At 20.4% G+C, this 14,358-nt stretch overlaps 5 protein-coding genes across 5 annotated transcripts in view; 3 read left to right on the top strand and 2 right to left on the bottom strand. All coding sequences in view use genetic code 6, as the record gives it.

Moving 5' to 3' along the window:
- Positions 1–451: 451 nt before the first annotated feature.
- Positions 452–3,423, bottom strand: TTHERM_00769590 (hypothetical protein; the record flags this gene model as incomplete). The annotated part of the gene is made up of 6 exons (XM_001013850.3): positions 452–530; positions 729–1,039; positions 1,103–1,861; positions 1,986–2,336; positions 2,512–3,150; positions 3,223–3,423. 6 exons carry the CDS (start codon positions 3,421–3,423, stop codon positions 452–454), a joined length of 2,340 nt encoding a protein of 779 aa, XP_001013850.3.
- Positions 3,424–4,383: 960 nt separating this feature from the next.
- TTHERM_000769573 (hypothetical protein) lies at positions 4,384–5,012 on the top strand (the record flags this gene model as incomplete). Its single annotated transcript, XM_012797069.1, has 4 exons — positions 4,384–4,532; positions 4,581–4,783; positions 4,886–4,904; positions 4,994–5,012. The coding sequence occupies 4 exons, from the start codon at positions 4,384–4,386 to the stop codon at positions 5,010–5,012; spliced, it is 390 nt and encodes a 129-aa protein (XP_012652523.1).
- Positions 5,013–8,670: 3,658 nt separating this feature from the next.
- On the top strand, positions 8,671–9,327 carry TTHERM_000769571 (hypothetical protein; the record flags this gene model as incomplete). Its single annotated transcript, XM_012797068.1, has 5 exons — positions 8,671–8,730; positions 8,807–8,853; positions 8,937–9,124; positions 9,185–9,229; positions 9,308–9,327. The coding sequence occupies 5 exons, from the start codon at positions 8,671–8,673 to the stop codon at positions 9,325–9,327; spliced, it is 360 nt and encodes a 119-aa protein (XP_012652522.1).
- A 1,672-nt stretch (positions 9,328–10,999) lies between these two features.
- Positions 11,000–12,015, bottom strand: TTHERM_00769570 (hypothetical protein; the record flags this gene model as incomplete). The annotated part of the gene is made up of 3 exons (XM_001013848.2): positions 11,000–11,039; positions 11,147–11,457; positions 11,524–12,015. 3 exons carry the CDS (start codon positions 12,013–12,015, stop codon positions 11,000–11,002), a joined length of 843 nt encoding a protein of 280 aa, XP_001013848.2.
- A 1,950-nt stretch (positions 12,016–13,965) lies between these two features.
- The window catches only part of TTHERM_000768570 (hypothetical protein), a gene marked incomplete at both ends in the record, with an annotated part of 1,306 nt that continues 913 nt past the window's right edge, over positions 13,966–14,358 (top strand). The window contains 2 exons of the mRNA XM_012797067.1: positions 13,966–14,077; positions 14,314–14,358. The exon at positions 14,314–14,358 is cut by the window's right edge and continues 177 nt beyond it. Of these exons, the coding sequence (XP_012652521.1) occupies positions 13,966–14,077; positions 14,314–14,358 (157 nt within the window). The remainder of the gene's footprint in view (positions 14,078–14,313) is intronic.

Raw genomic sequence — 14,358 nt, 5'->3', positions numbered from 1 at the left:
AAAAAATAATAAAAATAATATTTTAAAAATTATTTGAATAAAAGTTTGTTTTTATAAAATTTTTTAAAAACTTTAATATTTTTTTTACATTTTAAATTAGATTTTTAAAAAATATTTATAATATCTTTGCTTGAAAATATTTATTTTATGAGGATGGAAATATTTAATTAAATCAAATTCGGTTATTTACTTATTATTAAAGATTGTTACTTATAAATTTTATTGCTAAAACATATCATAAGAGATATAGTTAGACATATACTAAATATAACTCTTCTTAAAGCTGTAAACTGTCTAATTTAGATATTGGTTCAATTAATTTTATTTGCTTATAATTGGTTCAATATTGAAGAATAACCCGTTATTTACTTGGTACAGCTACAGACTAGATAATAGAGCTCTAAAATATTGCTAGTTAATTTCAGAAATAGAATTACTTACAGAAAAAGCATCAGTTGCTATTTTAAACTTAGTATTAATTACTATACTATAAATTATAATCAGGGATATAAACGCTATTATGACGAACACTTTTAATTATTTAAAAAAAAAAGTTTAAAATAAATTTAGATTTTTTTATAAAAATAGCAAATAATTTACATGATAACATATTGAGCATCTTAACAGTAATATGTGATTTAGATTTATCTTAAATTTGATTAATTAATCGGCCTTTGGTTTTTAATAGTAATGAGCTGAGAGAGTGTTAGGAGGAGTTTTTTGTTTACAAATTTTGAATAAGCTAAAATACTTGATTTTCACTCTTAAAATATTTATTAATATTTTATTCATTTACATCTTAAGTTTTATTTTCTAATTTATGTTCACTTTATTAATTGAATAAAATTTCATAGCTTTATTTATTGGTTTTAGTATTTTGAGGAGAACTATCACTTATTTTTTACTCTATTAATACTCTCGATGTTGAAACTGTTTAATTAAACTACTATGCTTTATTGTCAGTAGATTCCTTTTATAAAATAGTGAAACTATTCATTTTTAACTTTTCTAGATCTGATTTAACTTTATTTTTAGTATCCTATAAAATAATAATCATGAATTAAATATTTTCTATTTTATGTGTTTTTAAATGTAATTTTACTTTTTGAATCATATTAAAAATCGTGTTTTCTGGTTAATTGTTTTTTTGTTCATCAAAAGTATATTATTTATAGAAACAGTAGTTCTAGGAAAAGCTGCTAGCGACATTTTCTTTTTCTGAAATTTAAGAGCTTGAAGAAGACTATTATAATGGAACGGATTAAATTTAGTTATCTATTTGTCCTTAAAAATAAGGAGAAGCTAACAAAGAAGGAGGATCACGTATTTAGACATTTAAATTTTAAACGCTATTATCATAATTATTAAATTTTTAAATTAAATCAATTTAATTCAAGTTTTAAGGATATAATATATCAACAAACTCAATATCTTTTTTTTATTATATTTAATTTTTTTATTATTTTGATGAAAGAGTGCTATCCTCTTTAATTAAATTATGTGTATTAGTTAGAGATGTAAAATCTATTTACTTTTATTAATCTAAAAATAAATTATCTTTAATTTCACTATTTTCTTTTTAATCTAGTGTCATATTTGTTTAAAATTTTTAAGAATAATGACTGGATTCAATAGTGTTCTCTATTTTATTAAAATTCTCTTCTGCTTCTTAAAGATGATTCATTCTTAAAAAAGGATTAATTAATTTTGCTTCATTTTTATTTTAAAAGGCATCCATTATTTCTAAACAATAGAAGGACCTGGTTTTTTTAACATGATTTTATTCATAGAAGTAAGAAATAAGTTATAAGTTATAAGAAATATCTAATTCCCTAAACAAATTGTTACTATTTTCATAAAACTTTTTAAAAAGTGTTTAATATTTTAAATTTATCAAATAAAAACAACAAACAAAGAAATATTTTATAATGTGAAATTTTTTTTTATTTGTAAATAATAATAAGTATTTAATAAAGTTTTATTACATTAGAGTTTCTTTTCTAGAACTACTAAATCTATCTATAGTAAGAAACAAAGTCACTTCCAGATTAAAATAAATTTCTATCTTCTGAGCTAGTATATTAGCTTAAAAATTGATTGAGTTTAGTGTTAAGATCTTGAAAATTATATGGTATCTTAATCTTATAAATTTTATTTTGACACAAATTTGTACATATTTTATTTTAATTAAGATTATTACTTTGAGTTATTTAACTTGATTATTCATTTTCTTCATAGTGCTTTCTAATAACTCTTAAGATCTATGGTATTATCAAAAATATAGAAAAATTATTATAAACTTAGGATGGTGATATATCATTGAAATATTCTTCAATCTATTTTATATAATTAAAAAAAATAAATATTATTAAAAAATAAAGGTTTTTCTAAAAAATAGTTATCCCTCCCATTCACTATATTTTAGAAAGACAGACATTTAGTTTTAAATAAATTTCTTAAAAATTTTTAAAACTATTAAATTAATTTTCATTAATATTTAAACTTGATTACCTACTTTTTTTGAGAAAAGTTTTATTATTTTTATTTGTCTCTTTATAAATTAGATATCTTATCGTTTTCCGCTTTATCAATTTTACTTTTAAAAAGCTAAGAAAATGCTTTATATGAGGTTCCTAAAATTTTTCCAAGTTAATCAAATAAAATATAAGAATTATTTGTATCACTTTTAAGCAAAGTACTATAAATACAACAATCATTTTAATTTTCAAAAGAAAAAGTAAAGAAGAGGTTTATAGGAATTAAAAAACATTAAGAGTCTTCTGCAAATACTTGCATCTTTTATCCAAGGAGATAAGAAAATCCTTTTTATATTGAACTTTGTATAAAAAAATCATGGATATCACCTATATAGCTTGGCATGAGAGATTTGATATTTTTAATTTTACAGACCTCCTTATCAGTGTACCCAAAATAATTTGCTATTTTAGACAAATTATTGCTAATTATTTCTCCTTAGTTTTTAGCAAAACTCACTTTCATTGAGATTACATCTCCTCTTAAAACTGCTTAATTGCTGACTTAATCTAAATATTTATTTTAATCATTCCTTAATATTTCATTCAAATTAATTTCATCTTAGATAGAAGCAAATAAATCATTCAATACTATAACTTTGTAAACTTACCTTAACTATATCATTTACATAAAATTTTTTAAAGTGAGAAAAATATTTAAATAATTTTAAATATAATTAAAATTTACCTTAGATACTTGATAAGATTTTCTGAATAAAGGGTAATCTAAATTTTTAATAAATAATTAAGTGTAAACCTTTTAGATTTTTAGGGCTTTTTACGACACAGAAAGAGTTAAGTCTAAGAAATTTTATAAAGAAACATTTTATTCTTTTAGAATGTAGTAATACTCATACTTTTTTTATGCAAAATCGATCAAAAATGGCATAAATTTTCTTTCAATTTTATCTGCTTCTATTACTAATTTAATTTAATTGACTTAAGTGATCAGTTAAGTTTCATTTGATTTTTTTTTAAGATTATTTTGTTATTAATGTTGTATTTCTTCTTCTATTTTAGATGATAGAATATTTGAAAGAGTCTTAAAATATAAGCTTAAATTTTGGTGTTTGGCTAGGATACTTTTAAGATTGTAGTAAGCTTGGAAAGAATTATTCCTGTATTTAGTTAAGTATGTTATATACTTTAAAGATATGTATTCAATATTGCTAATATTTTTTTAAGTTATAGGATGTTTTAAGCTCCAAATAAAAATGCTGTCTATTAATTTAAAAAGATCATCTTTTATTAAATTATCCTTTTCATCTTTGAATGTTGTCACTTTACAATAACACTCTAAATCATAACAGTTATTCTTGTGATAAATTAGCTATTCAAATAAATAAAATTTATCTTATTCGTTTGTAGAAGAAGTTTGCCCCAAAAGGTAGAGTTACTCAAGATAGAAATCTAAATGAGCATAGTATCTATAAAAAATTATTTAAATGGAATGGTTTATTTTAAAATTAGTTTGAAAGAAAGAAAGAAAATAAGCATTTCAGGGAAATTTATCTATTTTAATTTGACTATATTTACCAAAAATTAAATACTTACTTAATGAAAATATTAAAAGATAAGTGATTATATTATAATATTTATTGATCGATCACCTTAAATTATCATAAAATTTATTTTAATAAAAAAATAAAAAAACTAGTTGTATTACTTCTCAAAATTTATTGAATTTATACGCATCACCTAGGAATATCTAATTTACCAAATAGAAGAAGAAAAGCCATAAAGTACGCATGAGATAATTAGATTTGAGTAAAAAAGGTCTTTGAAAGTAAATAAAATATTTTTTTACCATAAAATAGAAACCGAACTTATAGAAAGAAATAAGATTGAAATGCATATATAAAATTTTGCAAGTTTCTTATTTTTAAATGGTATGTTTACTATTGAATCATATACATAGAGTGTTGATATCGCTTCAATAGTTACATATTAGAAATCAGTTGGAAAAAAATTGAAGAAGTAGTTAAATATAGTAGCAAAGTATAGAAATATTTAAACTACTTAAATATGTTTAAACTTTCTTTTTAGAAGAGTTGCATCATTAAATTCATAAGTTCTGTAGAAAAAAAGCAATGTTATTGTTGTGCATATTGTTAAGAATAAACCTAGGTATGAAGTAACTAAGAAAATAACAGGTTTTTAATTGCAATTGCTACCATAATACTAAGGCAAAAATTCATATTAGCCACAACTTGAGATTCCTGAATTAATTTCAAGATTAGGTATAGATAGTAACCATATATAAATTAGGAAATATATTGTGAGTCTTTTGTTAATTGAATTTCTAATTTTTCTAGTCTTAAGCAACCATGATTTAAATTTAAAATATTTAGCTAAAGTAATCAATACCAGGTAAATAATATATGCATACATAAGAACTTAAGCTATGATAAATGTGTAAATAATCAATCTTAATTTACCACCTATAAATAAAAAATAAGTTCCAGTAGAAAATTCTGATATTAAGCTTAAAGTTTTCATTTTTTGTTCTTTTTAACATTCAAGAGAATTAGTTTAAAAGACATATCCAAGTATTTGTAACATGTAGATCAAAACCAAAAAACAAAAGAAATTCGTGTGGATGCTATATGTGTACTTATCTTCAATAATTTCTAAAACTGTCTCAAAAAATAAAAGAAGCACACCTTTTTTATTTTTAGTTTGTATTTCTTCATTTTTATTTTGTTTTTTTACTTCTAATTTTTTAGTACCCATCACTCACTATTTTACTAAACTTGTTTACTTGATATTTATTTCTACTAGTTTTTTGTTTGTTTGTTTATTAAATTACTAAATACATATCCTTTTTTGTTTACTTTTTAAATTAATGAAATAATAAATTTAGTGCATGATAATAATAAGAAATGAGTAATCTGTATATATCTATATCTCTCTCATTTTAATCTATAAATAAGTTTATTTCTTAATTAGTCTACATCCTCAAATTTCATTCGAATTAGTTTTCTTTATATTTAACAAAATTATCTTTTAATAACATTAAATCCTTTTTTTATATTTTAAATTACAATTTACTCAAAGAAAGTAACTATGAAGTTATTTAAAGTAAATAGTAATTTTATAAATACTTATTTTTCATTATTATTTGTTATTTAAAAAAGCATTTTTTATTTAGGATATGAATTTTTCAGAATAATTAAATCAAAAATATCAATAAAATGCTAACAGTTTTTTAAAATTTAGAGATTTTGATATTAAAATAAAATATTACATATGTAATTCTCATAAATCTGTAATCAAATAAAGCAAATATATCTTTCTATTTTTCTATTAGTAAATCAGCGCTTAAAATATAAGTTTAAAGTTTTTAATTATAAAAAATAATAAGTTTTAAAAAAAAGATATTATGTTTAAAAAACAATAATATTTTTTTAACATGTTATTACTTTTAACTTTCAAGCATTTTTGTTTTTGAATTTTAAGGAGAAAAAAAATTTACAAATAACTTTACACATTTAATTTATATATAGTGTAATCTAAAATATTTTGAATAGATAATATGATATACAGTAAATCCTTATAATTTCACATCTCACAGAATTCTTATTAATTTCTCAAAATTTAATTTAACAACCTTTTTTTTTGAAAAATCAGTAAACTAAAAAAGAACTTATTTATGAGAGAACATATTAAATAAGTAATTGTTATTTTTAGAGAATAGTTTCCTTATTATATTATGAATAAATAATTAAATAGCTGAAAAAATAAATAAAATGTAAAAGTCTATTTAAAATTACACACAAATGATAATTATCAAATAATATAATTTTATTTTTAGAAAATAAAATCTAAAAAACAAGTAAATATTTTTATCCGTAAAAAAATTAAAAAAAAATTTTCAACTCTTTGAATTACTCCTTTGATAGTAGTTGAGATACATTGAATTAATTAAAATTTTTCTTTTAAGAATATGACTTTTTCCAAAAATGAGAAATTCTTTATAATTAAATTTAATTTTTTTTTATTTCAAAGCTAATTATTTTTAATTTGAATAAAAAATGGATCAATTTTTTATCTTTTTGATTTTAAGATTTCAAGATTAAATCTAAAGCTGATCTATAATATTCAAAGATTATCTTTAATAAGTTATAGAAATTTAAAATGATGATAATAATTATCAAAACTAAGCGTTTATAAAACTGAGCTTCTAATACATAAACTAATATCTGCAATATCAAAGCAATTAAAGTCATTGTTTAAAGCAAAACTTCTAAATTTTGAGATTGTTTTTATTAATATGGGTTCTGTTGTATTGTCATATTTAATAATATAAAGCAAATAAAGAGTATTAATTACCTTTAAATAATAGCTTGTATATCCAAATTTAAAATAATTATTATGATAAACCTTTAAAACATTTAAGGATCTCCTAATAATAAAATTTTTATTTATATCTTTGAAAAATAAATAATATATTTTAATAAGCTTAACATTATTTTATTTGTTTTTTTTGGAGGCCAAATTTTATTTTATCATTAATTATTAAAAGTATTATGATAGAGCAAATTATAGTTAAAGGATAGACCATTCTAATCTAAAAAAGTGCATGCTCATAAGTCCAGCACTTTTAAAGATGATCATTAAGCATATAATAATAAGTTCCAACTTTTTTACAAACGCAAAGAGACACTAATAATTTTACAATTGAAGAATAATAGAAAAAGTAGATAAATATAAAATATGTCTTAATTTTATAGAATCTTTATATGTTTCTACTTAATAGATACCTAGAGCTTAAGACTAAACCAAATATAAATACAATTAAAGCAATTTACATTACTAATCTATAAAACCAGAATTAGGATATTACCCAGTCCTTATATATACAATCTAAATTTGTATAAGTTATTTGAGAAGGATCACCACCAAGCTTATAAATATTTCCTATAAAATCTGGAATATAATTTTAGATATCAATAGAAGATGTGAATATCTATAAGTATTGAAAAAATATCTTTAAAATAATTCCAGTCTAAAATCCTCTTAATTTAGTTTTGCTCAAAAATAGTATCTCCATTTTTCTTAAATATTCAATTTTTATAATTAAAATATTGCTTTGTATTTAGCTAATCACGCTAATCACAATGTAGAATGTGTAAAATCAAATTATTATGGCCAGATAGAAATATAATTAGACTATTTTATCACATTCATAACATTCTTTACCTTTTTAAGCGTAGTTTACTCCCCAATATATTCCTTTATAATCACAAGAATTACATAAAGGACCAATATAACCTTAAATGCATCCATTAATCTAGTTTTAATTTATTTCGCTGCATCCTAACACCTAGCATAATTAAATAGTTCCTGTTAACTTTGTTTCTCTCTAATAATTATCTTGTAGTATGTTTAATTTGAATAACATTATTTAGCATAAACATTTGAGCTTTTTTAGCATTAAACTAGAAAGCTTTATTTCCCTTAGTTTGGGTCTGCTAATGAGTATGTTCCAGGCATGCACTAATCACACCTTTTTAAGTGGAAAAATGGTTACCGTAATTCCTCTTTTAGAAATCCAACCGAGATCCAAAGTTAGTACATATTTTGAGTATTTTTATATAAATAAAAATTATTAATATCATTAATGAAATTCTATTATAAAATTATTTATTTTTACATATATAATATTCAAAATCATTAGCCATTCAAAAAAATAGTGATCTAAATTCACTAAATTTTTGAATGGCATTTTTCTATATATAAAATTTTCATAAATACTCATATTAAAGTACTATATCAATTAAAAATAATGAATTTAAAAAAAACTGAGAGAATATTGCTTTTAAGTTGATAGATAGATAGATAAAATAATTTGATTTATTCTCATAAAATTTGAATGATTGCTTCTTTAGGGCTTTGCTCAAATTTAAAAAATTATTTTTACAAAAACACTAATATATATATATATTAGAAATTTTATTTTAAATGAAAGTATTTTAATTCAATTTATAAATAAATATTTAAAAAACTAGTTTTTTATTTTATCGTTTTACTAAAAGTTGTTAACTTAATATTTAAAAATACAAATAACATAAAAAAACAAGAAAATATTTAATTTATTTGGCAGTCAATATTTCACTATTGTTATAGCTGTTTAATGATTTATAAAGTAGATTCTTCTTGCATTTTAGAATAAGGTATTAAGGTTAATCCTAATGTTAAACATCTTAATTAATTATAAAATACTCCCTTTATATAAAAAATTGCTAATATTTAAATAAGAAACATAATAGGTCCCAAAATTATAAAATAAAGCTAAATTTGTTGACTTAAATGTGAAGTAAAATCTAAACAGATTTTTGATATTGTGCTTATAAAATTATTTGAAATAGCATCTATTTATTAAGTCATATCAATAAAAAGGTCAAAATAGTCAGTACTATTTAAGAATTACTGTAACTATAAAGTATGTCTTTCTAACTCAAGATCGTTTTTGAATAAACTTGAATATTGGTTAAATATATATATATACCTATTTACAATCCCTAAAGCTCCACCTTATAAAAGTTAAATTTCTGATTCTGAAAATTTAGAGCAGTCCAAAGTTATCTGTTAATTATTTTCTAATTAATCACATAAATTTTGCTTTAAAATATTGATTAAATAATTAGTTTAAGAAGACTTTGAATATGCACTAAGCTTTTCGAAATCCTTAAGTAATTAAGGTATTAATTATTCAACTTGATAGTTTTATTATTTAAAAATTTCAAAAGTTTAATTTAACTTAACTATAGGAAAATCCGTTTAGAATTGAGTTATATATCTATAGTTAGAGAGAATTTAAGAAAAGGCTTTCAATTATAACAAGTTCTAAATAGTTTATGATGATTAATAAAAAATAAGAGAGGGTTAATTGAAAACATCGCTAAAGTTTTTAATTAGCAAGTTACTTACACTAAAAAAACCGATCGATAAAAAGCAAATCAAACTTATGGTAATTATTTTTTTCCACTTAGTCAAATTTTAATGAGTGAAAGAAGTTGAAATCATTTGACTTTTTTTTAATTTTTTTGATCTTTATGTATATACTGCTAAACCACTTTCAAAATTAATAAAAGATTGCTTTTTTTCAAACTACTTCATCTTTTTTGGGCTATTTTAAGAATATTAGCTGTTTTCTTTATCTTCGTTAGTAATTTTTAAGAAAAATTTAGTTGAAACAAAATCAGTTTGTAGCCAAGACAATGATGGATCTTTAAGAGTTTGAACAAACTTTTTATAAATGTACGAGTTATTTTCACATTCAAATACTTATATTCTAGCTATAGTCATCAGCATTTTTTCTTAGTATTTCTAAATTAGCATTATTAAATAAATAGCAATTGAAAAAATAATAAAATAAATGAATATAGTTAAGCTGATAGTTAAAATGTTAAAATATTTGAGATTATTTTGATTTTGCGTATCTTGTTAATAAACATTTTCTATATTTTTTTATTGATTTTCTCTAAAAAGTATCATATTTTAAATTAAGTAGAACAGTCCATCAATTTGATTTTGTTAATTTATTAAATTTATAATATTTTCAAAATTTAACATATCAAATTCAAAATTATTTCTTAACACTTAAGAGTATCCTTTCCTAATTATTTTAAAAATAAAATTAATTTCTAAATAAAATTTAAATTTTTTTTAATATCTCACAAATTAATTGCTGTTTTTTTTTAAATATGATTGAAAAAATAATAAAAAAATATTTTAAAAATTATTTGAAAAAAAATAAATATTTTCTTTTTTTTTTTACATTATAAAATAGATTTTTTTAAAAAATTTGTAATAACTAAATGATAAAATTTTGTTTGAAAATATTTATTTTATGAGGATGTAAATATTTAATTTAATCAAATGTGGTTATTTACTTATTATTAAAGATTGTTACTTATAAATTTTATTGCTAAAACAGGTCATAAGAGATATAGTTAGACATATACTAAATATAACTCTTCTTAAAGCTGTAAACTGTCTAATTTAGATATTGGTTCAATTAATTTTATTTGTTTATAATTGGTTCAATATTGAAGAATAACCCGTTATTTACTTGGTACAACTACAGACTAGATAATATAGCTCTAAAATATTGCTAATTAATTTCAGAAATAGAATTACTTACAGAAAAAGTATCAGTCGCTATGTTAAACTTAGAATTAATTACTATACTATAAATTATAATCAGGGAAATAAACGCTATTATGACGAACACTTTTAATTATTTATATAAAAGTTTAATATTAATTTAGATTTTTTTAATAAAAATAGCAAATAATTTACATGATAATATATTGAATATCTTAACAGTTATATGTGATTTAGATTTATCTTAAATTTGATTAATTATTCGGCCTTTGGTTTTTAATAGTAATGAACTTAGAGAATGTTAGGAGGAGTTTTTTGTTTACATATTCTGAAAAAGCTAAAATACTTGATTCTCACTCTTAAAATATTAATTAATATTTTATTCTTTTACATCTAAAATTTTATTTTATAATTTATATTAACTTAATTAATTGAATAAAATTTCATAGCTTTATTTCTTTGTTTTAGTATTTTAAGGAGAACTATTATTTATGTTTTACTCTATTAATACTCTCGATGTTGAAACTGTTTAATTAAATTATTATGCTTCATTAAAAAACTCTTCTTGCTTAGGATTAAAACTAATTTATTAATGAATAGTTTTATCCATATTAATTTTGCTGATCTTTATTTTATTTGTGTGCATAATTATATCTAATTTACTTTTATCCTTTTATTATTCTAAATTGTTTATATCAGATGAAATTTTTATCAAATCTTCATCATCTTCGTCAGTAGATTTCTTTTATAAAATAGGAAAACTATTCATTTTTAACTTTTCTAGATCTGATTCAACTATATTTTGAGTATCCTATAAAATAATAATAATCATGAATTAAATATTTTCTATTTTATATGTTTTTAAATGTAATTTTACTTTTTGAATCATATTAAAAATCGTGCTTTCTGGTTAATTGTTTTTTTGTTCATCAAAAGTATATTATTTATAGAAACAGTAATTCTAGGAAAAGCCGCTAGCGACATTTTCTTTTTCTGAAATTTAAGAGCTAGAAGAAGACTATTATAATGGAACGGATTAAATTTAGTTATCTATTTGTCCTTAAAAATAAGGAGAAGCTAACAAAGAAGGAGGATCACGTGTTTAGACATTTAAATTTTAAACACTATTATCATAATTATTAAATTTTTAAATTAAATCAATTTAATTCAAGTTTTAAGGATATAATATATCAACAAACTCAATATCTTCTTTTTATTATATTTAATTTTTTTATTATTTAGATGAAAGAGTGCTATCCTCTTTAATTAAATTATGTGTATTAGTTAGAGATGTAAAATTTATTTAATTTTATTAATCTAAAAATAAATTATCTTTAATTTCACTATTTTCTTTTTAATCTTGTGACATATAAGTTTAAAATTTTTAAGAATAATGACTGGATTCAATAGTGTTCTCTATTTTATTAAAATTCTCTTCTGCTTCTTAAAGATGATTCATTCTTAAAAAAGGATTAATTAATTTTGCTTCATTTTTATTTTAAAAGGTATCCATTATTTCCAAACAATAGAAGGATCTGGTTTTTTTAACATGATTTTATTCATAGAAGTAAGAAATAAGTTATAAGTTAAAAGAAATATCTAATTCCCTAAACAAATTGTTACTATTTTCATAAAACTTTTTAAAAAGTGTTTAATATTTTAAATTTATCAAATTAAAATAACTAAATAAGAAATATTTAATAATGTGTAATATTTTTTTATTTGTAAATAATAATAAGTTTTTAATAAAGATTTATTACATTTGAGTTTCTCTTCTAGAACTGCTAAATCTATCTGTAGTAAGAAACAAAGTCAATTCCAGATTAAAATTAATTTCTATCTTTTGAGCTAGTGAATTAGCTTAAAAATTAATTAAGTTTAGTGTTAAGATCTTGAAAATTATATGGTATCTAAATCTTATAAATTTTATTTTGACACAAATTTGTAGATGCTTTAATTTGATTAAATTTATTACTTTGAGTTATTTAATTTGTTTATTCATTTTCTTCATAGTGCTTTCTAATAACTCTTAAGATCTATGGTATTATCAAAAATATAGAAAAATTATTATAAACTTAAGACGGTGATATATCTTTGAAATATTCTTCAATCTATTTAAATAATTAAAAAAAAATAAATATTATTAAAAAATAAAGGTTTTTCTAAAAAATAGTTATCCCTCCCATTCACTATATTTTAGAAAGACAGACATTTAGTTTTAAATAAATTTCTTAAAAATTTTTAAAACTATTAAAGTAATTTTCATTAATCATTAAACTTGATTACCTACTTTTTTTGAGAAAAGTTTTATTATTTTTATTTATCTCTTTATAAATTAGTAAGTTTATCGTTTTCCACTTTATCAATTTTACTTTTAAAAAGCTAAGAAAATGCTTTATATGAAATTCCTAAAATTTTTCCAAGTTAATCAAATAAGATATAAGAATTATTAGTATCTCTTTTAATCAAAGTACTATAAATACAACAGTCATTTTAGTTTTCAAAAGAAAAAGTAAAGAAGAGGTTTATAGGAATTAAAAAACATTAAGAGTCTTCTGCAAATACTTGCACCTTTTATCCAGAGAGATAAGAAAATCCTTTTTATATTGAACTTTGCATAAAAAAATCATGTATATCACCTATAAAGCTTGGCATGAGAGATTTGAAATTTTTAATTTTATAGACCTCCTTATCAGTGTACCCAAAATAATTTGCTATTTTAGACAAATTGTTGCTAATTATTTATCCTTAGTTTTTAGCAAAACTTACTTTCATTGAAATTACATCTCCTCTTAAAACTGCTGAATTGCTGACTTAATCTAAATATTTATTTTAATCATTCCTTACAATTTCATTCAAATTAATTTCATCTTAGATAGAAGCAAATAAATCATTCAATACTATAACTTTGTAAACTTGCCTTAACTATATCATTTACGTAAAATGTTTTAATGAGAGAAAAATATTTAAATAATTTTAAAATTTACCTTAGATACTTGATAAGATTTTCTGAATAAAGGGTAATCTAAATTTTTAATAAATAATTAAGTGTAAACCTTTTAGATTTTTAGGGCTTCTTACGACACAGAAAGAGTTAAGTCTAAGAAATCTTATAAAGAAATATTTTATTCTTTTAGAATGTAGTAATACTCATACTTTTTTTATGCAAAATCTATCAACAATGGCATAAATTTTCTCTCAATTTTATCTGCTTCTATTACTAATTTAATTTAATTTACTTAAGTGATGAATTAAGTTTCATTTGATTTTTTTTTAAGATTATTTTATTATTAATGCAGTATTTCTTCTTCTATTTTAGATGATAGTATATTTGAAAGAGTCTTAAAATATAAGCTTAAATCTTGATGTTTAGCTAGTATACTTTTAAGATTGTAGTAAGCTTGGAAAGAATTATTCCTGTATTTAGTTAAGTATGTTATATACTTTAAAGATATGTATTCAATATTGCTAATATTTTTTTAAGTTATAGGATGTTTTAAGCTCCAAATAAAAATGCTGTCTATTAGTTTAAAAAGATCATCTTTAATTAAATTATCCTTTTCATCTTTGAATGTTGTCACTTTACAATAGCACTCTAAATCTTAGCAATTATTCTTGTGATAAATTAGCTATTCAAATAAATAAAATTTATCTTATTCGTTTGTAGAAGAAGTTTGCCCCAAAAGGTAGAGTTACTCAAGATAGAAATCTA

The sequence above is a fragment of the Tetrahymena thermophila genome, assembly GCF_000189635.1.
Source record: "Tetrahymena thermophila SB210 genomic scaffold scf_8254670, whole genome shotgun sequence".
Taxonomy (NCBI): domain Eukaryota; phylum Ciliophora; class Oligohymenophorea; order Hymenostomatida; family Tetrahymenidae; genus Tetrahymena; species Tetrahymena thermophila.
The sequence above is the reverse complement of the archived record's forward strand: the minus strand, read 5'-3'. Positions and strand labels throughout refer to the sequence as shown.